This window comes from Abramis brama (assembly GCF_963993115.1).
Source record: "Abramis brama genome assembly, chromosome: 11".
In the NCBI taxonomy this organism is placed as follows: Eukaryota; Metazoa; Chordata; class Actinopteri; order Cypriniformes; family Leuciscidae; genus Abramis; species Abramis brama.
The window spans coordinates 33,093,434-33,118,818 of NC_139973.1; the positions used below are offsets into that span (position 1 = coordinate 33,093,434).

The 25,385-nt window shown below is 35.8% G+C and overlaps 1 protein-coding gene across 1 annotated transcript; it reads right to left on the reverse strand.

Moving 5' to 3' along the window:
- Nucleotides 1-351: 351 nt before the first annotated feature.
- On the reverse strand, nucleotides 352-14,725 carry calcrlb (calcitonin receptor-like b). Its single transcript, XM_084129956.1, has 13 exons — nucleotides 14,583-14,725; nucleotides 10,277-10,375; nucleotides 9,671-9,818; nucleotides 8,186-8,299; nucleotides 7,968-8,080; nucleotides 7,224-7,315; nucleotides 7,007-7,133; nucleotides 6,740-6,893; nucleotides 6,562-6,622; nucleotides 5,817-5,883; nucleotides 4,755-4,973; nucleotides 2,626-2,667; nucleotides 352-2,522 (listed from the first exon to the last, which is right to left on the reverse strand). Exons 2-13 carry the CDS (start codon nucleotides 10,325-10,327, stop codon nucleotides 2,298-2,300), a joined length of 1,413 nt encoding a protein of 470 aa, XP_083986082.1. The 5' UTR covers nucleotides 10,328-10,375; nucleotides 14,583-14,725; the 3' UTR covers nucleotides 352-2,297.
- Nucleotides 14,726-25,385: the final 10,660 nt, after the last annotated feature.

A 25,385-nucleotide genomic window follows, 5' to 3' on the forward strand; every position in this document is an offset into this window, starting at 1 on the left:
TCTTATGTAAATGAATATGATTATTTATATAGGAAGTTGGAGAATAAACAGGAACAGAGCTGACTGACATAATCTAAATTTATCCAGTTATAGTAACTGACTACAGCAACAAGTGGACATTCATGCTGGTCTATTCAGCAGGATACCTGAATTTAACCGCTTATACTTTCATCAGAGTACATCTACAGTGACACAATGTTTTCAACATTCTTTTCAAAACAGTGATCAAAGAAGTAAATTTTTACAGATTTATACGTCTGAAATGTTCCAGGTGTCATTATGACTAACCAATAATATCATATCAGTTTTTTTGACAGTTCTACTGTAAAACATCAGATTCAAACAAACAGCCTTGAACTGAACCTTTTTAATGTCTGAAAAGAAAGGAAAGTCCTACTGAAGCTTTAAATATTTTGGTAACACGTTACAATAAGATTTCATTTGTTAACATTAGTTAACTAGTATGAACAAACAATGAACAATACTTCCCCAGCTAACAAAAATATGTTCCCATTAAGTTATAAAAATATATTATTTCGGAATATTTTAAAACTTTTTTTCCTTGGTTATGCGAACATTAAGAAAACATTCTTCAGACAGTATGGGAATGTTACTTTTGAATCTTCTCTGAACATTATAAAACAATTAAGACAATCTAAAACGTTAGACAAACGTCCAACTAAAACATCAGGGGGGAAAATGCTCCATGACCAATGTATAAATAATGTTTTTGTGCTAACATTTTGAGAACATTATGAAACCATACCAGATAACTTTGTACAAACATTGTATTAACATTTACTGAAAGAACATTTGTTCATAACTTTGAGACAACCTTGCCAGAACATTATCTAAAGTTCTGATAATAGTTAGCTGGTCTAAAGCATTAGTTAATCTTAGTTAATGTTAATTTCAACATTTATTACAATTTATCGCTAACAATAGTTATGCACTGTGAACTTACATGAACAAACAATGAATTGGATAAATGATGTAAAAAAAATATTTTGCTCATTCTTAGTTCATGTTAACTAATGCAATAACTAATGTTAATGAATGGGACCTTATTGTAATGTTTTTCCAATATTTCTATACACAGTACAACCATGCAAACATGCATAAGACACAGATGTAGAAATGCATTTACACCTCAAAATAGGAATGTTTATTTATCCAGCATGTGCACATAATAACATATTTTAAGAAACAACAGTTGAAAAAGCGCTAAATGCATCTGTATGTTCCAGACATAGAGACACTTAGAGACCTCATCTGTTTGTAGATCTGCAGATCTCCAAAAACTGTAAACCCACAAGTGCTAATGTAACTTGGCCTTGAAGAACAAGACTCACCTACACCAAGATTCATATGAACTACAGATAAATTAGTTTAAGAAAGATGTTTAGATGAATCAAAAGTGAATAAGATAACCCTGCTGAAAGGACGTGTCAGGCCAGCAGGAACTGACATGCTAGTCCAGACTGGTTTATCCTAATCTATCCAAGATCTGATAGTCTTTTAGCAGGGAAATGTATGTTTACACTGAGTCTAGATTTTAATGACAGTAACTCTATTTTGTTTTGGTTTCTTTAATCAAATATTATATATATATACATATTCAAACTCAGTACTCCTAAGAGACAACAACACATTTTGCATATAGAGAATATATTGTCAATATTGCCCTGTATGTGGATTAAAATTTCACATAAAATTAATCTCATAACTGATAACAAGATGAAGTTCAGGATGAACAAAAAGAGCAGGACGAGGTCATCAGTATCTTCTGGAATCACATCCTATTGATTTTGTGTCTTCCACTGTTTATTCCATTCTTGTACTAGAGATTCTTTGAGCCAGAATAATCCATAGATCCATATATGTAACAACCATCATCCAATGAATCAGGGTGGCTCAACCTTCAATTAATCAACACAGTGCCATACAGAATAAAGCTTCATTAAGGAATGTTCTTCAGGTCATAGTTTCACCCATATAATATCCAACTTGACCTCCATTTCAATCAAAGAATCAGAAAGACTGACCATGTGTGAGGTTCTCCATAGTGTTTCACTGGATCACCGTGGAAAATGTTCACGTGACTTTAATATTCCAAATAAAATACAGTATTTTCTCCAGTTCCCATCCATAAACTGGAGATCAATGATGCCTGTAGGGAAAAATGAAAGGCTTCTTGGGGTTTACAGTCCAAAGTGTCCCGATATTTGTCCAGTAGGCACACATCTCAGTCAGTGGTGCTCTCCATGAGGCTGATCTCCCAGAAGTCAAAGAGTTTCTCACATGTACAGGTTGTCTGATCGGAGAATGGTGGTCTCCAGATTGTGAAAACTCTTGCCGTTTAGAGTCTCCATGTGGCTGTCGATGCTGTAACATCTATGGACTTCTGTCATGGAGGAGGCCGTGTAGGATGCGGAACGCAGGTGGTCTGTGATCGGAAATGTGCTGCCAAACTGCATGCGGTAGCGGTACTGGCTCCAGTGCCTTCGCAAAACACCTTGCACCTAAACAAATAAAAGAGAGGAATATATTAAGTATAATGCCAAATATCTTTATGCTTTGAGGAAAACATTGCATTGAAATTGTAGGGGGGAAAAAGCAGCTTACCTCGCTATTGAAAAAGCAAAATATAGTGGCAACCAAAAGGCCCTGTGGGGAAAAAAATATATATTTTATAGTCCTCAGTTACAGAATATTTCTAGCGTAAACCAATGTGTATGTGTTCCACTTAAATATAAAATTAACAGAATAATTATTAATGTATTAATTACAGGGGTGTGAAGTAACGGATTACAAATACTCATGTTACTGTAATTAAGTAGTTTTTTTCAGAAATGTTACTTTTTTGAGTAGTTTAAAAATTGTGTAATTTTACTTTTACTTGAGTACATTTTAAGTGATGTATCGGTACTTTTATTCCGCTATTTTCCTTCTGTTTGTGGTCGCTACTCATTACATGCTCGTTTTTAAATTTTATTTTTATCCATCAACGTGATTGGATCAAGTAATAATCGGTCTCGTGACTGTCATCAAATCAAATTCTGCATAGAAAACTTTAACCGCTAGCCTACTCACGGCTGCTGTGGAAGTGCATTCTTCAAGCATCAATTCAATTGAGATATCTGCAGCGTCTTCCTCTAATATGCAAGGTACATTTCTGCTTACTATAATATTTATATAGGCTAGCCTATCAACAGGGCCTGACATTTGGTGTGAGGTTGGGGGTACTGCGTACAAATACCTCAAATGCCGAGTTCATAATGTGGTGAATTCCCGCTCCCATTTACTTCAGAAGAATACTTAAGATTGAGCCACTGTAGTCACTTGGACTATATTAACGATCTCTTTAATAACTTTTCTGGGCCAGCAGGTTTCGGTCACCTAGCAGCCTATGGAGAAGTGATCCAGCACTCAGATTTCATCAAAAATATCTTAATTTGTGTTCCGAAGATGAACGAAGGTCTTACGCGGTTGGAACAACATGAGGGTGAGTAATTACTGACAGAATTTTCATTTTTGGGTGAACTAACCCTTTAACTCTGCGTTTCTGTCAGTGCGTGACTAGAGCTCGTTAATAAACTTTTCTTTTTTTTTTTAATCCATTTCATATAATCCGTCTTCATTTGGCAAGTGCACTTGAGCAAAAACATTTTTCATGTTCAACTTTTGTTTGTGTGTGTGTGTGTGGATGCTGCTGATAAAACAGCTTCGCCGAGACTACAGAGACGCATTTGTTTGTGTGTGTGTGTGTGTGTTTGTTTCTTTTGTAAAAGTTTCCTGGATATAACTTCCCTTTTTAATGCACAATTTTCCTTACAAATTATATTATCAGCATTACAATGTGAGTAAATGAGCCGTGTAAAATGTAAGGAATGATACCCCCCTTCTAGAACAATGTGCATTTACATTTAAATTGTACATATTTAATGGCATGGAATTACAGTGTAATTAGTGTTAGCTCACTATCTTAGCTTTTTTCAGTGCATTAGGTGAGGTAATCTGATAATATTAGGGATTCTCATTTCTTTATCAAAACAGAAAAACTGGTACCGTTTTGTAGAGAAATTGGGTATTTTTTAATCTCTCTATTTAACTCATCTCATGATGTGTGATGCTGATCTATCATATGAGTTTCTAAAGGGTTTTTTGAATTATTCGCACAGTTATGAACATTGATATTTTATGTGCAACAATAGCATGCTCAGGCTCAGTGGCCTTATGCCTTATTTTAAATGTTTTTTGTTTGTTTCAAACAATATGATTTAAATGGTGATGAGTGTACTGTTTTGATGTATTTTAAAAAGATGGATGATATATTATTCAATCTTTCTGACAAAGAACAAAATATAATGTGTATTACAGTATGTACAATGTTCTTTTAATTTATTAATTGTAGTGTATAGTGTTTACTATAAGGGGTAGAATCCACAGCTCAGTACTCACTACTCACTACTCATGAATACTTTTAAATAAGCTACTTTTTTGGACAAGTACTTTTTACTCACACTACATTTTTTAGAAGGTAATGGTACTTTTACTTGAGTATGTTTTTTCAGTACTCTTTCCACCACTGATTAATTAATAAATAAAAATGTAAAGGTATCACTTTTTAGATAGAAACAAATACATTTAGATAGATTAATTAATGTATAAAAATATAGTAAAAGGCACCAATACGTTATTAACTGATAAATCATTTTAAATTTGATCCCTTGCCTGATGTTGACAACACCTACCTGGTAATGCAAAAGTATGTTCATTGTGTGCATAAATATCTCGGAGGCGAGCCGTCCGTTGGGTTTGTAGGGCAGCAGTAAATACTGAATGCCCAGCAGAGGTACAAGGATTAAAGTGGCCCTGACGGCCCTCATGTACAGACTGGATTCAGCCTGGTGGGTCACCTTCAGCTTTGTGATCAACACTCTCACAATGTTTAAAAGGAAGAAGAGGTTAACCTAAGAACAACAAGCAGAGAAAAAAACAACTATGAAGAGAGAGAAACATAACTGCAGTACCTCAAAAAGTATTTTGGCCACACTGTACATTCTATCATGGATTCAAAGCAGAATTCTAAAGTTTGGATTATGTTATAGTCTGTCATAATACCTGTAAATTGTCATATAAAGAGCCAAAGATATAAAAAACCTTATGTGCCAGAGAAACAGGCACATTCATCTTTAGAAGTTTGTGTTTGAACTTCCATTTGGTGGTAGCTCTGTATATTTCTATAGCATTGCTGTTGAAGAGTAATTAGCTGGTGAAGTGGATTTACTTATTTACTTTACTTACTAGTTAACGAAAGTTGTCATGAGCGGTGTAATGTTTGAAGCGGATGTCATAACAATTGTCAAGTAGACCCGGAATATTTATAAGGTCTATAAGCATATATATTTAAGATTGGTGGTGGACCAAATAGTTTGAAATTTTGGTCATTGACCCAGTCTATATTCATCATCAAGCACCATTCTGAATGTCTAAATGGCCCTGTAAACAGCAATAACAGTTTATAATGACACAAAATCAGCTTTAAACTGGCAATTCCAGCATTGCAGAAGTCAATCCAAGCATTTTATGGGCTGTATAATAATATATCACATATGAGCCCAACAAAAACAACAAAGAGAACACGGCACTTTGATTAAAAATGGCCGAATGCCAGAGCTTAAGTTGATTTTTTGAAACAAGATCATGCAGATACACACACATTGGCAAGGGTGAGTAGAAGATAAACAAGAGAGATAAAGTGTGAGAAAACAAAATAGAGAAAGAACGCACAAATAAAAAGAAATCAGACTTACCAACAGGGCTGCACAGATGGGCCCATGAATAATGTAGAGCAGAGAAGTGTTCGAGCTTATCCAACAGCTGTGGACAAAAGTGTGAGAAAAGTTCAGAAAGCAGAACCAATGAAAGCATGAATACTTCATTAAATGTTCAGTGACATCATTGCTATGATTTCACAAGATGTTCTACAGAGCCTCTGCCTGGTCAGTGTATTTCTGACAGAAGATGGGACGGGATGATGGGGAGTCTAGAAAATTCAGCTTTGTCATGACAGGAATAAATTACATTTTTAGTTATTTTATATTGTAATAATATTTCACAGCTTTACAATTTTTTTCCATCAAATTAAAGCAGCCTTGGTGAGCACAAGAGACTTATTTCAAAAACACCCAAAAATCTAAATTATTCCAAACTTTTGAGCGGTAGTATATATATATATATATACACACACACAGACATACTTATACTGTATATGTAACTTTAAATAACATATGCATTCTATATGATAAAAAAAAATGATGGTAATATATAAAAAAAATAGTACTGTTGCTCAGTATAAAACTACAACCACTTATAAAGGGGGAGGGATGCTTCCTCAAAAGAAATGTTAAAGGGATAGTTCACCCAAAAAAAGCAAATGATGACAGAATGTTCATTTTTGGGTGAACTAGCCCTTTAATGGAATCACTATGGAACCAGAATCATTAAGCAAGATCAGAATTGTTACATTTCTTGTCATGTCTTTTGGATTTAACTCACCTGTCATTGTAGTAATAACTTCGGGATACTGCATGTATAAGTGCAGGTATTAACGGGAAGCCTGGAAAACATTTGAAAAGGATATAATTATTAAAAATGTTAATGAAACAGCAACATTGATCAAACAGAAATCCAGTTCATTTTGGTGCATTTTGGGAAGTTGATTAAAGAAACATACCCCATCCTAGAAGGTAATACCACATGAGTTGCTGTTTCTCAGCAAACACTGCCACTACAATGAGGGTGTGCAGGTAGATCCCTTCACACAACATCCAGAAGTAGTTACAGCCCAGGAGATAATGATGAATAAACACGGACAGTTTACAGCTCACCTGGGAGAAAACACATCAATATGTGTTAATATGACCCTGTTCACTTTCTTGATGCACGTTCCTGGTCACATTGTGCATGACATGAAAGCCCATTATTCTATTTGTACACTTACTGGATTGGCTTGGGTTAATTCTTGGTTGTTTACAACACAAGTGAAAAAGATGATGGTTATAACCGAGTTCAGCACAAAGGAGAAGAAGAGATTCTTGTGTAGAGTTATCCTTTGGCAACTTAAGCTCCTGAGTGGGGAAAAAACAGCAAACTATATTAGACTGGGTGAAAAGGTAAGTTTTTATGATATGGCAATAAGATTTTTTCATGCGACTTACTTAAAATAGAAAAATATCCCCAGGGAAGTAAACAAAGATATCAGCGACAATCCATGACCAATCAAAACCAAATAGTAGAGATTAAATGCTGTCTAAAAAAAAGAAAAAAGAAAAAGAAAAGTTATATATACAAAATTAACCATTCAATATGAGCAAGAGAAAAAAATTACACTACCAGTCAAAAGTGAAAATTCAGCTTTGACATCACAGGAATACATTTTTAAATATGACAGTTATTTTAAATTGTAATAATATTTCACAGTATTAATGCACCAAATAAATGCAGCCTTGGTGAGCATAAGAGACTTCTTTCAAAAACACACAAAAAATCTGAAGACTTGTAACGCTTTACACGGATATCCATGGAATCCGAGAGTTTGACAACGACAAGTCTGTATTCCACACTTTTAATGACAGACTCCTCTCATACATGAGGGATTGACTCTTTTTAAGCATTACAAAGAAAAGAAAGAACACAATTATAATCAACAGGTAGAGCAGACTTATCATCAACCACTTTTCCCTGCACACACATTAATATTTTAATAATATTTCACAATATTCCTGTTTTTGCTGTTCTTTTATCGAATAAATAGCTTTGTTGAGGATAAGAGACTAAAAAAAATCTGAATTATTCCAAACTTTTGACCGGTAGTGTGTGTAAAGCAGAAGTGTGTGAATTATGAAGATAGAATGGACAACTGGGGTCTCCAGGACATGGTGTAAAGCTAAATTAGAGCTCACCCTTTTGTGATCATTAGACTTGTGCTTACAGTCTGTGTAATTTGTCCATGTTTTGTTACTCTCTGGGTGAATGAACCAATGGCCTGAATCAGTACAAATCTTCGTCGCCATTTCTGTTAAAGAACAATTTGTTAATCAGTTAGGCTTTGAATAACACGTTTATGTATAAGAAGTAACCTTTATTCAACGGCAAGATAAAAGTCTTACGTGGGACTCACCTGAGGTATCAAAGTCAGTATAGTAGCCTGGACAGTGCTGGGCTGAAGTGAATCCTGCGTCCATATCCTCCCAGCACAGCCATCCATCCCAAGTCCGTTTACACATAGAACCCTCTGCAATAGAGTCATTTGCAGTTATTAATAAATTCATAGTTGGAATCTAAATCATGTGGTATTGGTTTTAAGACTTCTTAAAGTCACCGTGAAATCAAAATTGACTAATCTTATTTTTATTGCAGTTTTTTAATTTTATAAAAAAAAAATGTTGACCTTGTATTCTTTAATCAGAATAGCTTCCCCACCCTCTTGCAGCGACATTATTGCATCTTCTCTGATAATGTGTTTACTGGTGTGAAGGTGGGACAACCTGTCACTCACATGAGATCCCAGCAATAGCAAACCACAACCATCCAATCATTTCCTAGTGGACAAAATCAAGTCCCGCCCTACATTGTTTGAGAAACTGTTTCATTCGGATATATGTCACAATAGGGAAGAAAACACTAATCACAACTTCCGTTTCATGCCGACTCTAAAACCACATAAAATATCTTGGCAGGGTCTTAGTATTTGGTGTCTGGTTCTTGTCTTCTCAAACAAGACTGCAGTAGAATAATAAATAAATAAAAAAAGACTACAGACAATAAAAAAACCTAATAATAATAACCTTTCGAGTTTTTCCACATGGAACTAAGCTAAATGCACAATAAAACTTAATTAAAATGTTTCTATTATAATATTAGGTTAAAAAAAAATGTGTAGAAAAAAGATACACTGCAAACTTATCACAAAGTAAAACTATTTTACAGATAATAGTTTAATCATTTGTTTTGGCTTAGTACAAACAGTACAGTTTCCACACAAAATCTATATGTGCCATTATATTTTAGGAAGGTCTTTCCGTTCCAAATAGATCGTCAGTTTTCGGGGTCCTTGCCAAAAAGCTTTTACCAGCTGTCATGGAACATCCTCCTCCCCTTGTGTCAAGCTTCATCTGTCGTCCTTCAACTGTAACTTGTGTCTCATACACAGCAATGAACCACAGAATGTTTCCATTCAATCATCCTTTCACATAAGAGCTTTCCCGTAATTTTCAGGATGATGTGACAAAACATCATGCGGTTTCGGTCCCCTAATGTTCTTACGAGCATCCAAGTCAGAGATTGACCGAGGGCAGAAAATAACCCCCCCTTTTTCAGTGGAATTCCGCAACTGCCATGACTAGCAGGCCTTTACTAAACAACAAACCCAAAGTACAATGGCAAAAGTCTTGATAAAAAAATCTTTATAAAAACCAAACTGTTAGGTAGACAAAACCTGCATGAACGCTTTCAAACGTCTTGTTTAAAATGTTAAATGGGCTTAACTTAAAGATGCTGATCTGAGATTCTGAATATTGTTCTAGATCCAACAAACGATATGTCTGAGCATAGTTTATAGCCATTGCTCATAGTCAAGAATCTTTGTAAAATAAGAACTTCTCACCTGTTCTGTTGTGATTCGTGTCTTTCATAATCTTCTGGAAACATTCAAACTGGGCGTTCAAAATATTGTGGCGAGAGAAATCTAAATCATGGGGACTCTTTTGTGCCGTACCTCCAGTGTTGTTCTCTGAGAGGACCACCACAAAAAACTGTTGAAAAATATGTAGAAAAGAGATCAACAATGACATTAGCTGATGAACAATAGAGAATGGCAGATACATAAACCTTAATTCTTGCATACTCCTGATTCTAATAGCCTACATTTGTTTTGTTATACTTAAAGGGATTCAAATGAAAAGTTGTCATCATTTACTCACCCTCAAGTTGTTCTGCATGAAGTTCTTTCTTTTTTTGAACAAAATTTGAAGAATGTTGGGAACCAAACAGTTGCTGGTCCCCAGGGACATCCATATTATATTTAAAAAATTACTATGGAAGTCAATGGGGACCAGAACCTGCTTGGTTACCCACATTCTTCAAAATATCTTATTTTGAGTTCAGCACAAGAAAGAAATTAATACAAGTTTAGAACAACTTGAGGGTTCCCTTATAAAAATATATAAACCTGTACATAATATTTATAAAACATTGTTTATGACAAACATACCTCAGAGGTTGCCAACAGTAAGAGAAATGAGGTAATCCAGCATCCAAACATGGTTCCACTGTTTGGCTTTTGTGTATCCAAATGATCGGAATGCTTCAGCTGAAAGCAAACAGAGATTATTATACATCCAAAAAATAGAGTTATGGACACTTTGCTAGTAGATTTAGGTTATTTCTTAACCAAACAAAGAGTATAGAAGGTGAGCCAAAATAAAAACAAAATTAGAGATTTCCCAAAAGAATTTCTGTTGGTAAATTTTCATTTCCAGAGAGCCAGGTGAACTGTCGACCTATTCCGCTCCCAGGAGTGCAGTGATAGCACTGTTGTTAAGCTGGAGAAGGGGGGCAGAAATCAAAGTCTGCTTTACATAAAATTTCAGTCCATCAGGAGGCCGATAATCACCACAAAAGGCAAGGCGGCATCATTAAACATGCATTACACGGTTCACCATGGCGGTTTTGGCTTGCTCGATACAGATAACATCATAAATCAGCTTCAAAGCTTAGGAAGATCTGTTATAGCCACAATAAAGTTGCTTGCAAACAGAATTTACTATTTTTACATGCTAATATTTTATGACATCCTGGACTACAGTCTGATTATACACAACCCCGGTTTATTCTTTTTATGGTGTTCCATGTGGAACTATCAGAGCATTCCAAAACATCTTTAACATCTGCCTTGATTCTGCTGTTATTTCCTTTTTAAATTAATACCTGTCGGTATGGCCATGGCCAAGGGGCTGAAACGTCATGTGATTCTTTTGTTCGGCCTCCAAACATTTCCTGCTTGGATGAGGACCCGAAACCACATGACTAGACTCATATGTGGAAAATTATCCATTTGGATTTGTCTTTAGTCTTGAAAATGAACATGCTTCCCAGAAGTCCAGACAAAGTAAATTAACGTACGTGTGGTTTTTTTTATAACTTCCATTTGGATAGAAAATATTTCTTGATGCAAAATGGCAATTATTGTGACTTCTGAAGAAATTTCTGTGCAAGACTTTTTGTCGCACTACTGTAATGATACCAATATATGAATTCATAAATAATACTAAATGTATTATACTGTATATAGAGTTCACCTTGCTTTATCTGTTTTAATTACATGAAACTGCATTAATGGAGGAAGAAGTCCTGTTAAATGATGTCTAAGCAGTGTTACCACATAAACTGTGAACAAATTCTATTAAGTTTGACAACCTACATTTTATATTTTGAACCTACCACACATCTATTATTTTTTCATTTAAAGCAAACATCTTTTTGTTTTGTTTAAAATGCACTTGGATAGATGTAATCTAATCTAAATGCAGTGACTGTCACACATTTTTAACTGTGGCTGAAGTCACTAAATGTTTTTGGTGGGACACCGTACGCCTTGTTTTCTGTCCAGAATGAGAACTATGACAAATTACTCCTCCAGAAATTTCACTGTAAAATGACTAAGACTTTCCGTCTGAATCAGTAGGTCAGAGTCTGTAGATTATTTAATTCAGAAAACTGCACAAGTCAAGACTGTTGTAGTTCAACGCTTAATGAATGTCTCTATTAAGAGTGTAAACATTATGATACTTTCAATATTGCTTGATTTGAAAATCCCAGCCAGCTCAACATAATGTTGGCACAAACAATGGCATGAGTTTGGGGCCGGACCTTTCTCCAGTCACCCAGTCATGAGTTTGGGGCCGGACCTTTCTCCAGTCACCCAGTGTTCGGGAAACCTGTTTGAAAACAGTAGTCAATTGCGTCATTTGTAATCCTAACATCATGGTCACTATTCTTCAGTGTGTGTCCAGTTGTTTCTAGTTCAGCTAATTTGGTGCCTGTTCTATTTGCAGAAAATATTTGTCTAAACAATTTAACATTTAAAGAATTTAAGTGTTTTTGGGTCATCAGCGTTGACCCTGACAGATCCACTCTCAGTCCTTCATTCCAGATTAACAGGCAGCCATTTAGTGAGAACTACATATTTGTACACTCTTAAAAATTAAGGTTCTTCACTGGCATAAATGGTTCCATAAAGAACCTTTAACATCCATGGAACCTTTCCATTGCACAAAATGGTTCTTTGTAGAGGAAAAAGGTTCTTTAGATTATTAAAATGTTCTTTATACTAAGAAAACATGGTTCTTTAAAGGTTCTTTGGGGAACCTGAAATGGTTCTTCAATGGCATTGCTGTGAAAACACCCTTTTGGAACCTTTTTTTAAGAGTGTACTGCGCAAAATTAATTTGTCATTTCACTGGACAGTTTATTTGCACCTACAATCTTGATAAACATATTATTCGTCAGCTGCCCATATACAAAGATATCAGAGCGGTGACATTGTCTTTCTACAATGAATACTTTGAGAACCAAAGCTCAGAAGGAAATATAGAAGTTATAGTGAGGTTTCTTCATTAACTTCGATCAACATATGTAAAAGGCGGATGACTGTCTGTGGAACTATGAAATATTAGCAGCATCTATTAATTGCGCCTTGATAAATAACATTTCTTAATCGGCTGAACATTCTCTTGACGTTTTCTTTCACAATAAACCGCTGTTCATCTACTTTAAAAATAAAGTGACATAATGAAAGAAATACAAAAACAGACCATAAAACTACTTAATAAAACTTTGAGAGAGGAAAAACAGCTATAAATCTTGTACCATTCAGGTGTTGGCAGTATAGGCATAAATCACATGTCATTCCAAAAGGAATGTGAAAATAAAGTGTTTTCCTAGACATTTTGGATGATTGGATGACCCCAGAACTTGGTGAAAAAACAGAGGGCTGAAACATGATAACTTTTTGCCCTTCCTGTAAAGCTAAAGGAGTGGTTTATAGATGTGACATTCCCAGAGACCCCTCTCTCTCTCATACCCAAACCCTCGATTCCCTCCCTCACTTTCTCTCTACTGGGCCTGGTCACAAAAAGCCACCCTCCAGACCTTCAATCAGGAAGCACAATGACAGTTAGTTTAACTCATGTCCGTTTAGGATACACCCATGATATAACACATAATTTTTCCACTCTTCACTTATGGATTGGATTTATCTTAAAGTGACACAGCACAAAGTGGTATTAAGCAGAAATTATGTGTATATTAACTTTGGCTAAATTCAAATAGTTATAATTTGACTAAAATCATTCAGTCATTTCTAAAGAAATTTCAATATAGCTGGAATCTCAAGCCTTTTTAAAAAGGTTTGCCATAAACTTAATTTGCGCATTCCACGTTAACATCATAATAACAAACAATAAAATCCTTTAAATGTAATGTAAATTGTGTAAGCAGTAAATATCTATATAACAGTTATACTGTATGTCAAATCTTAATATAAGTCAAAATAATATGAATGGTCAAAACCCTCCAACACAAGTCCAGTGAAATATGTTAATACACTATTATGATTTTTCTTAAAACTGGTCTTCTTTAAAACTTGTGCTCACAGTATTTATTTATACTTAATCAAGTGTTCGAGATATTCATTATTCAGAACACAGCTACAAACTTTAATTTTCAATTAAAAAACATCAAAGTTAATTAGTGGCCAGCTGATAGGGTTTTATTTTTTTATTTTTTGGTGGCAGATGGTGGCATTTAGGGTGTCACCGGGACTGTAATTCTGACAATTATAGTTTAATAGCAGCAAATAATTGCCCAATTTAAATAAACACACATGACAAAGCTGTCCGCAGTTAATTGTCCAGTCTGGCACAATTAATAAGCACTGCCGATGATAACCTTAAAATGGCCAAATAGGCTATTGATTATTTTGACAGATTAACCGATAAATCAGTCTGCCACTACTGTTAGTATTTTGAAAATGACAGTTTTATTGTTGTATAATGTTTAAATGTTATTGCAAATGTTATCACTCTGAACACTGAATGTACAATTTAAACATTTTATTGAAATTAAGATAATTTACGAAACTGTCAGTCTTGACTAGAAAAAGGTGATTTCGTCTAAGCTGGTGGGCTATACCTGAACCTTTCAAGCTTTAAAAGGTTCCTCAATAACAAGCAAATTAATAAACCATGCTTTAGAGTGATTCATTACGCTAACATCTTGCTGTTAGCGTAATGAATGTAATGAAACAGAGTTTAATTAGTTCAAAAAATAATAGGCCTAATTTAAATAAGTTTTCTATTTCAGTTGTGAGCAATGGCACATCAGGATGTACTAAAGTTTGCGCAAGTGCGCAATGAGTTTATTTAGAAAACATGAAAAGGGAATAAGCGTCGTAAGAGTAGCCGAAATCTACATGTTGACATGTGTTAATTAATAAATTAATAAATTCTCGCTCTTACCTTGTTTGATCGGTCCTCCGTTGTCCGCTGTGGCTGTGTGTAGTGTGTACTGGGAGGTGTTCTCGGTGATGAGTTGAGGCCCCTGAAGCAGCAAAGGAGTGTGTGTAACGGGTTTCCTGTGACATCACACAGCTCATCGGAGTGTCCCGTTACACTGCAAACGAGTGAGGGAGCGTTCTAGTTTTGTCGCGTCGCCAGCTTCGCTGATACAATGTAAATGGGATGTAGAGTGTGCTCGCTGAAAATATCAAATATATTCACACACACACAAAAAACTATAAAAGAAGTCTAAATAAAAATAAAATAATATATTAAATGAATGAATGATAAGTAAGAATACATGATCGCGAAATGGATTATGGTTACCTTGTGTCTGTGATTTGATTAAACTACGTTTAATTTAAACGAAAGTCCAAGCTAATGCCACAGAATCTTTTATAACATAGAATCTATAATAATAAGAAAACACAAAAGCTAGTGTAAATGGGGGGGGGGGGGGAAATGACACGGGCTATATTTTACAACGCTGCAGCACCTGTGCTAATGTTTGTAGCACGATTTGAATGCATTGAGCTGAAGCATGCGATTTGTGGAAAAAACTACTATTATAGCGCCTCCTGGTGTTTTAGACTAGTACCAAATGGCACAAAAATAGCGCACAGCACCCACACCATAATAGTGATATCATAAAAGTGTAACAAAAATATTGAATTTGTCTAACTATAGCCTTATTCAAAGCAGCACCATTTTTTTAACAGGAATGAAAGCGAGGCTGTGAGAGACACAGGCCAACGTCTCTTCAGTGGGTGGTAGGCTAGGGCTACTGGTAGGCCTATTTAATGTGTTGTTTACGGATTGTTCTGCTGACGAAACCAATATTTTTTATTATAAATTTCAGTTGATAAAAACACCAGACAATGAGCTGAGGAAAATTATAAGTGATCTAGGAGCTTTATACAGTTTTTTTTTTTTCACAGAGGATACCATTGAACACACGGTAAGTCTATTCCTCACAGCCTCACTTTCATACCTGTCATGGGTAAGAGTAGGTCTACTCTAGCTATACAACTTTAATTGTATTTCCTTCAGTGCTTCCATTGGTGCTTTCTGATCCATTTTTGCACAGGGTGTAACAAGTGGCTCTGAGTGACTGAAATAATGTAGGCTATTCCATTAAAATATTATTTTGGTCACAAAACACTAGAACATTTACAGATACACAACCTAATACTTAGGAATAGATACTTGTTCACACTCTAGTTTTCATTAGGCCTATAATAATCTAATATGTATTATAGACCATAACTGATGCAATTCAACTCCTTATAAATGTAAAAAAAATTATATACTGCAGGTGTCACGTGCCCTACAAGCTTAGACGAGAAGACGAGGGATGACTGGATGGTGACTTGGTTGACTGGATCGAGGTAACAAGGCTGGTATATCTCTGGAACTTCTAGCAGTTAGCCAGGTTGCCTACAGTAAGTGAGTCTAGCATCAGACGAGGCCGTCAGACAAAGACTGATGGTGTGTGTAGTGCTGGTGATGAGGCTCAGGCCTGGCACCCCCATGGACATCCATGTACCCCCCTCCGAACGAGGGGAACGGACTTGAAAATAGTGTGGAATTGCCTCACTTTAAATCACTGTCTGCTGCTTCTGATTGCTTTTAGACGGAAAAGCTGCCCATAACTGCTGGTCTAGGTTCTGTTTTCTGCGTAATAATAGCATATTAGCGAAACAGAGTTGGCAAATGATCCAGTGCGTATTTGTGTTTGAGCTCTGAGCATCAAAGGTTTCTATTTGCAACGTGTTTTGCAGCGTTGAGTAATGTAGTCAACCACAAACATGTCTTTTGATTTCTTGACGCAATGGTTTTTAAGTTAGAATCCACTCACCGCTTTAAAACACTGTTCTGTAAAAAAGTTCTGCACGCTCGCAAATCCTCTCACTATAACAGTGTGTAGACATTATGTGAATAAGCGATTCACTGTGGAGTCAACTTCATTGTTTATAACGGAACTTTGAGAAATTGTGTAGAATTGAGTTGAGTGACTGCTTTTTAGTGATTTTAAACTGAGTGCTCTTTGTGTGCTTTCTATGTGATATAGCCTAATAATTTATAGGCCCTATAATATATTAAGAATTTAAATAAAACTTTTGGTTTTTCATGCTTGACCAGCAGCCACATACAAGCTTCAATACATAGGCCCATCCGCATATAAATGCGGGATTCATTCTCGAAATTGTGATGATTGACATAGTGATAATAACCATATATAGCAATGGACGAGACAAAAATACTCACTAATTTCCGTAGCACCCTCAGTGATGTGATTTCGGAACCAGGCTTGGTCCAAATGCAGGATTTTGCTTTATTAGGTATAGCCAATGGTTATGTTGGGATTAGGTAGATACATAAAATGAAACATGAAATTAATATTGACATCTATAGAAAAATGACCTCAATAACTAACTTGGAGTCTTGTATTTAATCTGATCACAGTCTGTGATGTCGCTGGTCCAGGCCTTCATTGTCCTTGTACTACTTTCGCTCATTTGCTGGCCCTGTGATCTGCCCTTTATGTCTGTCTTGATGAGAAAATGAATGTCAGCATTTTAATGAGGAACATTGAGAACATTGAGGGATTATAATTAATTTGTGGAAACTGTGGAAATGACAAGTAATGAAATGTAAAGTACTTCTAATTTATTATAATGAAATATTCATGAAGTATTAAATCCTGGGTAGGAAATGAGGTATGTGGCTATACATTTAAATTCTTTGTTCTTTCTTTTAACATGAGTAGGTATGTTCCCCATTAAAGGAATTATCACACAAAATGAGAAGCTTTGAATTACTGAGAAACTAGGCTTTTGTGTCTTTGGTGGATGGAAAAAAGATAACTAGCATGCAAATAAAATGGAAGGTAGTATTTCTTAACACTAAATATACTGGATGGAAACATTTAGTCATGTATATTATACTGTCTATTTTGTCTGACGGTGCTTTATTTGAGCAGGTAGGTTTGGTTCACAGGGGGCTTGGAGAAGCAGTTGAGTGTCTACCCTTGATCTCTCCAATTGTTCTCTGGGGAGATGTAAAATTATTCAATTTGTGCATCATAAAATGCTTATTGAGATAATGTCAATCATCCTGAGTGACAGATGGGCACATCCATACCGGCTTTGTTTTCCCAATAGGACAGGATATGCAAATCAACCTTCTGCTGGCACGGCTGTATTCCCATATGTCAAACTTTAATGAGTAAGCCGTTTCTTTATAATTTGGTGTCTAAAGCAGCTGTTTGTATGTTATAGTATGGAGTTATATTGGACTGACATCTTCCAAAGACCACATTAATATTATTTATTTATTTATTTAGCATATAGTTACAAATGTTTAAAAAAAAGTTACAAATGTTTGACATAAAAATGAAAATAAATCACTAGAGGGAGCTAAACAGTCAGCCATAAACGCTAGATGTTGCAAAGACTCCATAAACATGGTTGCACAAATGCATGTTTACTTTAACAATGGTTTTGTTATTGTTTGTTTTTTATGTAAATGGCAAATGCCTTCAAAACATTCTTAAATTAGATTTAGAGAGAAAGAAATTGTGAATACTGAATGAGAGTATTTTTCATAAATGTCAAATCAAATTGATTCGTATAGCGCTTTTCACAATAGTTTAGTTTAGTTTAGTTTATTCATTTATAAAGCACATTTAAAACAACAGATGTTGAATCCAAAGTGCTGTACAACAAATAATGAACATACTTAAAACATCTGAAAAACCAACTGGACAAATGAAAATCATACACCCTCAAACAAAATTAAAACATAAAGAATAAAAATAAGTCTTCAAAGAGGATTTAAACATAGAAAAGAAGGGGAAGATCTTATGTGAAAGGGAAGACTATTCCAGAGCCTAGGAGCAGCCACAGAAAATGCTTAGTCACCTTTAGTTTTAAGATGTGAACGAGGGACTGAGAGGAGAAATGGATTTGATGACCGAAAAGATCTAGAGGTAGTATGTGGAGTAAGGAGATTACAAATATACTGGGGAGCACATCCATTTAGAGCTTTAAAAGCAAAAAGCTAAATTTTAAAATCAACACGGAACTTGACCGGTAGCCAGTGTTGGGAGGCAAGTACAGGAGTAATATGTGCACGTTTTCTAGTGCCAGCCAAATATCTGGCTGCTGCATTTTGCACGAATTTCAGACGTTCCAAAAATAATTTAGGCAAACACAGATAAAGTGAATTACGGTAATCTAACTTTGATGTGATAAAAAGAAAGCATCCTCTTGATTCTGGCAATTGACTTAACTGGAAGAAACTACTTTTCACCACAGCACTAATCTGATTATCAAATGACAATGTGGAATAAAAAATTACGCCAAAGGTTTTAACACAGTAGTGCATATTAGAAGAGAGGGGACCAAGCTAATTAGCAATGACAGAAGCAAGAGCTGATGGGCCAAATTATTTGATTATTTCTGATTATTTCAGTTTTATCATATTTAACTGTAAAAAATGTGTCCATCCAATACACATTGTTTCAAAGCAGCTTCACAAAAATCATTATGTTAATGTTTATAATATCTTAATATCTTCATGATTTATAGTTTCATTTAGCAGATTAGAGCTGGGCGACAATATAGTTTACAAGTCGGGGCAAGTTGTCACATACTGTATGTTTTAAATATTAAATATTTATAATTCATAATGTATTAATTACAATATTTGAAGGCCAAAATAATTGCTTAACACACATTTTATATTCTGTTTCGTTTATGTTTTGCCATTTAAAATTCAGTAAGACTTTACAATAAGGTTTCATTTATTAGCATTAGTTAACTATATTATGTACCCTTAGTAAATACTAACGACAAATTCTTCTAAAGCATTTAATAAGAAAATCAAAATTTTATACATAATTAAAATAAAAAAATTGTGTCTGTTAATATTTTTAATTGACTTCAGCAAATATGAGCTAACCATGAACAGTTGTATTTTTATTAACTAAAGTTAACAAAGGTTAACTAACACATGTTTTGTTCGTTACTTAATGTTAGTTAATGCATTAACTAATGTTAAATGCACAATTTTTGGATTAAAATGTAAAAAAAAAAAACTAGAACTATATTTTGTTGTCTTATGTACTTATCCAAAATGTTTCCAGCAATGTTTAAATCCAGAGAACAGCTATTTTAATCAGTGTAACGGCCTGTGTCAATGACGTCATATTTGCTTTACCCTCGATTTCTGGTTTTACTTTCGTAGAAACCATGGAAACACCAAAGACGCTTTGTGTTTTCCTAGACAAGTGAGCAGCTGTTTGGATACCTATTGACCTATTGACTCAACACGGTCAGTCACATTGTTTGAACATTGTTTTCTTGTTTACCGTGAGTAACATGTTTGTACCATGCCTCAGAGACAAGACTATTTTGTCAAGTGGCTAACATGGGATAATCGGAAAAAGCTTTATTTGTAGTAACAGTAATACAGCATTATCTCCACCTTTTTGTATGCCATTTAGCAACACAAGTCATCCAGCTTTTAATTATACGATATTCTAATATCGATCCAGCTTACTGCAGTGTGCAACAAGTGTCTCATACCATGTACCATGAGTCTCATACCATGAGTAAATGTGCGTAAACGCTATAGCATAACTTTTAACATACTCAAATGTATTTCAGTATGATTGTTTTGACCAAGTAAAACAGTGCTGCATTACCCCACAATTTTTATTAAATAGTCAAATAAAGTGACCTGTATGAATAGTAATTGAGCACTTACGGCTGTTTCATTATTTTATTTTAAATAAAATAATGTGGATTTAAGTGATCAAACGTAATTGTTACAAAGTTCAAATCAGGGAAGAAGGAGGCTGACTGTTACAAGGTAGTTGCAGCAGAGATGAAACAGGATCTAAGTGCAGAAGCTTTATTCAAACACAAACTCAAAACAGAATCTCAGGAACAATGAACTAAATGCAACGTAGAACTGACAAATAACTGAGAGAAACACGAGGCTTAAATAGACAGCAAACAGAGGAACTAACGAGACTAATTAATGAGACACACCTGAACTGAAACTCAAATCAAATCAGTAACTATGGAAACAAACAGGCAGGAAGCAGAGAAAGACAGAACTGAATTAATCAGCAGATTAACCAATCTGCGCTGCGCAGACTGATCGGTGGCTGACTTGAAGCAGTGCATGCCCGTTAGAAATTGTGTCGAACTTGAGACAGCACCGACGCTACGTGACTGTGACGTATGCCATCAAAGTACCGCAAGAGCGATTCGAGAGCAGCCGGCTGGTTCATTTTGCGCAGCTACTCCAGAGGGGCTGCACAAGCTCTGATGACGACACAACTCTTCCACGGCCGAATCCACCGCATGACAATTGTTGGGAATGGGAACTTATTATTCCTTCATCGAAGCAAAAACCAGGAGACTTGAGATGGATCTTATAAGCAGAAGAAATGTATTCTTCCAAGTAGTCTGTAGTTCATCATCATCATCAAGACTAACTCAAATACAGTTGCCTTGCAAATTTATAGACATTTAGGGGGAGGGATTTACATTGAGGTTGAACAAAGCATGCAAATTAGGTGTACAGGTTAAGGTAAAACACCCTAGACTGAATGTCTGGCCAATCCTAATTCAGTCAGCATAACAGTCTATTGCATTGCAAATTGCATAGACGAATCATTCGTGTGCTAATCCCATCAGTCTGAGTGATACTGGGACTCAAAGAGCCATTAAAGACAAAAGGTGTGTCTTGGTGCTACTGGCTCGAGCCATTAACGACAATAGGGTGAATTATAATAGAGAAAACAGGTCTGGCAGAAACTGTTGATACCATTAACCTAACCTTAAAATGCTAACTTCAATGTACTCAACTTTTACTGTTGCAAACTAAATTAAACATTTAATAAAATTGTAATCCAACACTACGATCACATGTGTTTCGTGTTTCAAAACACTACATTGGTATTTAAATAGTATTGGCTTATGTTGAACTTTATTCTTGTACAAACAGATGCTGTATTTAGCAGTACATAAAGTGTTAAATGGAAATGTATCTGAAACGTTTGTGTATTTGATAAATATTGCATTTATTTCATTTCAGCTGTTAAGTATGCAAACACGGGAAGCAGAAAGTGTCCGACTTCACGTCTCCGTTTCAGCTACTCCGCATGTGGCAACTCTCGCCGATCGGTTACGTCCAGCCGCAGCCGATGTCGAACACACCTAAGAACAGCTGACAACGTGACACAGACATTAACCGAACTTTAATAGTAACTTTAATTGTATAAACGCATAAACAAGAATACGAAAGTCAGTTGCCGACTGTGGCATATAAGCATGATAAAAATGTCCCAAACTCTTGGCCCTGCCCTGCTTCATACCACATTAACGTTAATAAAACTTTAATACATTAGCACACTCATGAACAAGTTTTCTGCCTGTCGGATTGCTTTCCATCAGCTGTAGAGATGTGCGGATGGGCTATAATTTCATCCGCAACCGCATCACAAAACTCATCATCCGTCCACGATCCATCCTCACCAACATTTTTTGACCAATTTTCAAAGCCGCACCCGCCCGCCATCCGCTGATTGTTTTAAGGTCTATGGGCAATGCAAGACGCTGCTGAAGCGAGCCGCGAGGCTAGAAAGCTCTTGCCTGTTCTAGAAAGGATACCGATCCAATGCAGCAAAGATATTTAAAGGCTAAAGTCCCTACTAGTATAGCCTATTGGCTATGTTGTATCCCCAGAATATCAGCAGTGAACTCCGTCTCCGATCGGCGCACAGGGACAAAAATAAATAAATAGCCTAAATAAAACGCACATCGGCAAACCTGACCTTACCTGACTAGGCTACTGTACAATTTTATCACTGTAATAAAAAACGCAATTTGGCACATCATTTCAACATGCTGCTATTTAGCCTACTACTAATTAATGCCTATTGCACTTTATTTTTTTGCAAAAAGAAAGAAAGCTTGAATAAAATAAGTCATTCACATTATAGGCTAATTAACTCAATGCACTGTCATGTCAGGGTGACGACTAGGACGAGCCTGTTTTGAAGACTCCCGTTAATTTTGACTGCATGGGAAAAGAGCGCGTCTTTTTCAGGCAGACAGTGCAATTCATTTTATACCAGCAGGCCTCAATCATTTGATTGGTTCAACCGCCACCCGCCCGAATTTAATTAAAATATCATTTTTCATCACGCCATCCGCCCCATCCGCGGCTGTAACCGCCAACCACGCATCTCTAGTCGGCTGTGGAGGTGAAGACGACCCCTCCTATGATTCCGCACTCATTCATGGTGTCATCAAGCTATGTTTTTGTTATTGTTTTGAATAATGACCTCTAGCGGCAAAACTTACATGCTGTGCTTTTAAAGCTGCAGTCCGCAGTTTTTCCTCTTTGTCGCCATCTCTGTTCGAAATCTGCAATTGCGGTTATTTGCGGAATTATCAACTTTACGTGCGTTATCGGCATGGCACAGCGCGGATGAATCCAATGTTTTGAGGAGAATGTGCGGCTGTCAATCACCGTGCTGGTGGTGTGGATACTGTCATTCGCAATCACAGATTCTACTTTTTGGAAGTATGACCAACATAAGAATTTTCACCGGAAAATGTCGTCTGAACAAGCAAGTGACATCCACTTTTGTTCTGACTAAGGGGAAAAAAGCATTGCAGTAAATCGCGCCGATTCAATCTAACGATCGCATATCATATCACATCAAACCGTGCAAATTATACTTTCTCAAAATGTTAATGTTAACAACATCAGCATTGCGTGACTACATTTAATGCCCTTCCGATATTGTCCTTGTTTTCGCATGGGCCCAGTTGCAGTCTCATTTTTTTCTCCCAAGTCCGAAGTCTTTCACGCATTTTACAACGGGTGAATCTCCAGTTGTCACTCCACCACCTACATCCTCACACTCAATATAGCCTACGAGCCGAGACACCTTCTTTATGTGTACAGATGTGACGTAATGACGCAAAGACATGCACCAGTACCACTGGAATTAAAAACATTATTACAAGCTTACTATTTTGAATCGAGCTACGGCAAGCAGATAGTTTTGAACACTGGCTGGTTATGTACTTGCTCAAAAAATTATTTTGGATAATTTTTAACCCAAAAAAGCTACGGACTGCAGCTTCAACTAATGAGACCTTATTGTAAAGTTACCTAAGATTCAATAAAAGTCTATAATAGACTTTTTAATGGCAAGTTTCATTGTGATAGCTTAGCATATATATTGTGACAACGTGCTCACGTGTATTTTGTCGCAAAAAGGTCCATGTGTGTTCAATAAATCTTTTCTTCTGGCCAATAATAATGGACATTTAAAGTAGATTTTTGTAGCCAAGACTTTCAGGTTTGTGTCTATAGAGAAACTGACTTTTAAAAAGTAAAACCTATTCTGAGTTATATTCACTGGGGTAAAAAGTGTGACAACTAGCCCCTCAGCCATGTACCTAATTATGAGGACGAATAAAGCGTGCAGCTCTGACGGAGAGGATAACAAGTGTTCCACATGTTGCAGTCTGACTCTGCTGATCTTTAATTAGACACGCTACATGATAAACAAAATTATCATATCCATTCATGCAGAGACAACATAATCAAACAAAGGCACACTGGCAAACACATACCTGCATGCACACATCGTCTTGCACTCTAAAGTACAATTACTTCAGACTGTTGACCATAAAACTGTGCGTATAAGCATGTTTAGGATAGCAAAATAAATAGGTTTATCAGCTTTTAAAAGGAAGGAATACATGCTTGTTGTTGATGAAGGGAAATTTGGTACAAATTCATGTCATTTGGTTGACACAAGCTAAATTAGGCAGATGCAACCACCATATCTCACTGGCAGTTTTCACTGCCGATTCCTAAATTATTACATTTAGTCCCCTGAATCCCTAATATGTGGTCACATCTTTGGGTAGATGCCAACATCTGGCTGTACATTTTTTCATATTCAGCAGCCTAATGCAATATTTGGCCCGATGTTTGCTCCATGTGTTAGGAAGATATCACACTTCTGTTGTTTATGCATCATCAAAATTATGTCCAATTCCACTCCATATGAATTAGAAAAAAATGAGTTATTTTAATGTGATATGCTTTTTGCCTCTCTATTCTATTCTATTCTATTCTATTCTATTCTATTCTATTCTATTCTATTCTATTCTATTCTATCCATGCCTCTAATTTGTAGTCTCATATTAACACTTTTTAAGTCAATCCACTTCAAGCTTTTGTTTCGAAAGGCTTTTGTACCAGGTCTATTTGAAAACCTATTCTTCCAATAGAATGTAAGACATTAAAGAAATTGGAACAATTTGTATTGGATTTTAGCAAGCAGTAGCACATGTGACTCTATTTGAAGCCGTAATGAGAAATTATTAATAGCACTCTGGGGAAAAAAAATTTATCTACAATTTGAATTTCAAAATGAGAAACCTTGAACCCAAAAAACACCTAAAGAGGAAGGAGAAATAGATCCTTTCTATTGATTTTTTTTTTTAGGCTTTTGTTTCCTTATTTGTGTTCAGGGAGTGAGACTGAAGCTAGCAGTGTCAATCATGCAGTGAATCATCTTTCTTTAAAAGAGACAAAACTCTTTCCTGTGTCAGAACAGGATGGAACAGAATCACAGGCAAGAAACATGCCTCAAAATATTTCTATTCCATTAAGAAATGACAATAAAAATAGGTACAAAACCCAAGTTTCCTTGTA

What these genes read in the sequence shown, in the direction of transcription:
- calcrlb (XM_084129956.1), bottom strand. Translation starts at nt 10,327, where the DNA reads ATGTTTGGATGCTGGATTACCTCATTTCTCTTACTGTTGGCAACCTCT. An exon ending in CACGAATCACAACAGAACAG is followed by an intron (nt 8,300 to 9,670) that starts GTGAGAAGTTCT and finishes ACTCTATTGCAG; the next exon opens with AGGGTTCTATGTGTAAACGG. An exon ending in CCATCTGTGCAGCCCTGTTG is followed by an intron (nt 4,974 to 5,816) that starts GTAAGTCTGATT and finishes TGTTGTTCTTAG; the next exon opens with GTTAACCTCTTCTTCCTTTT.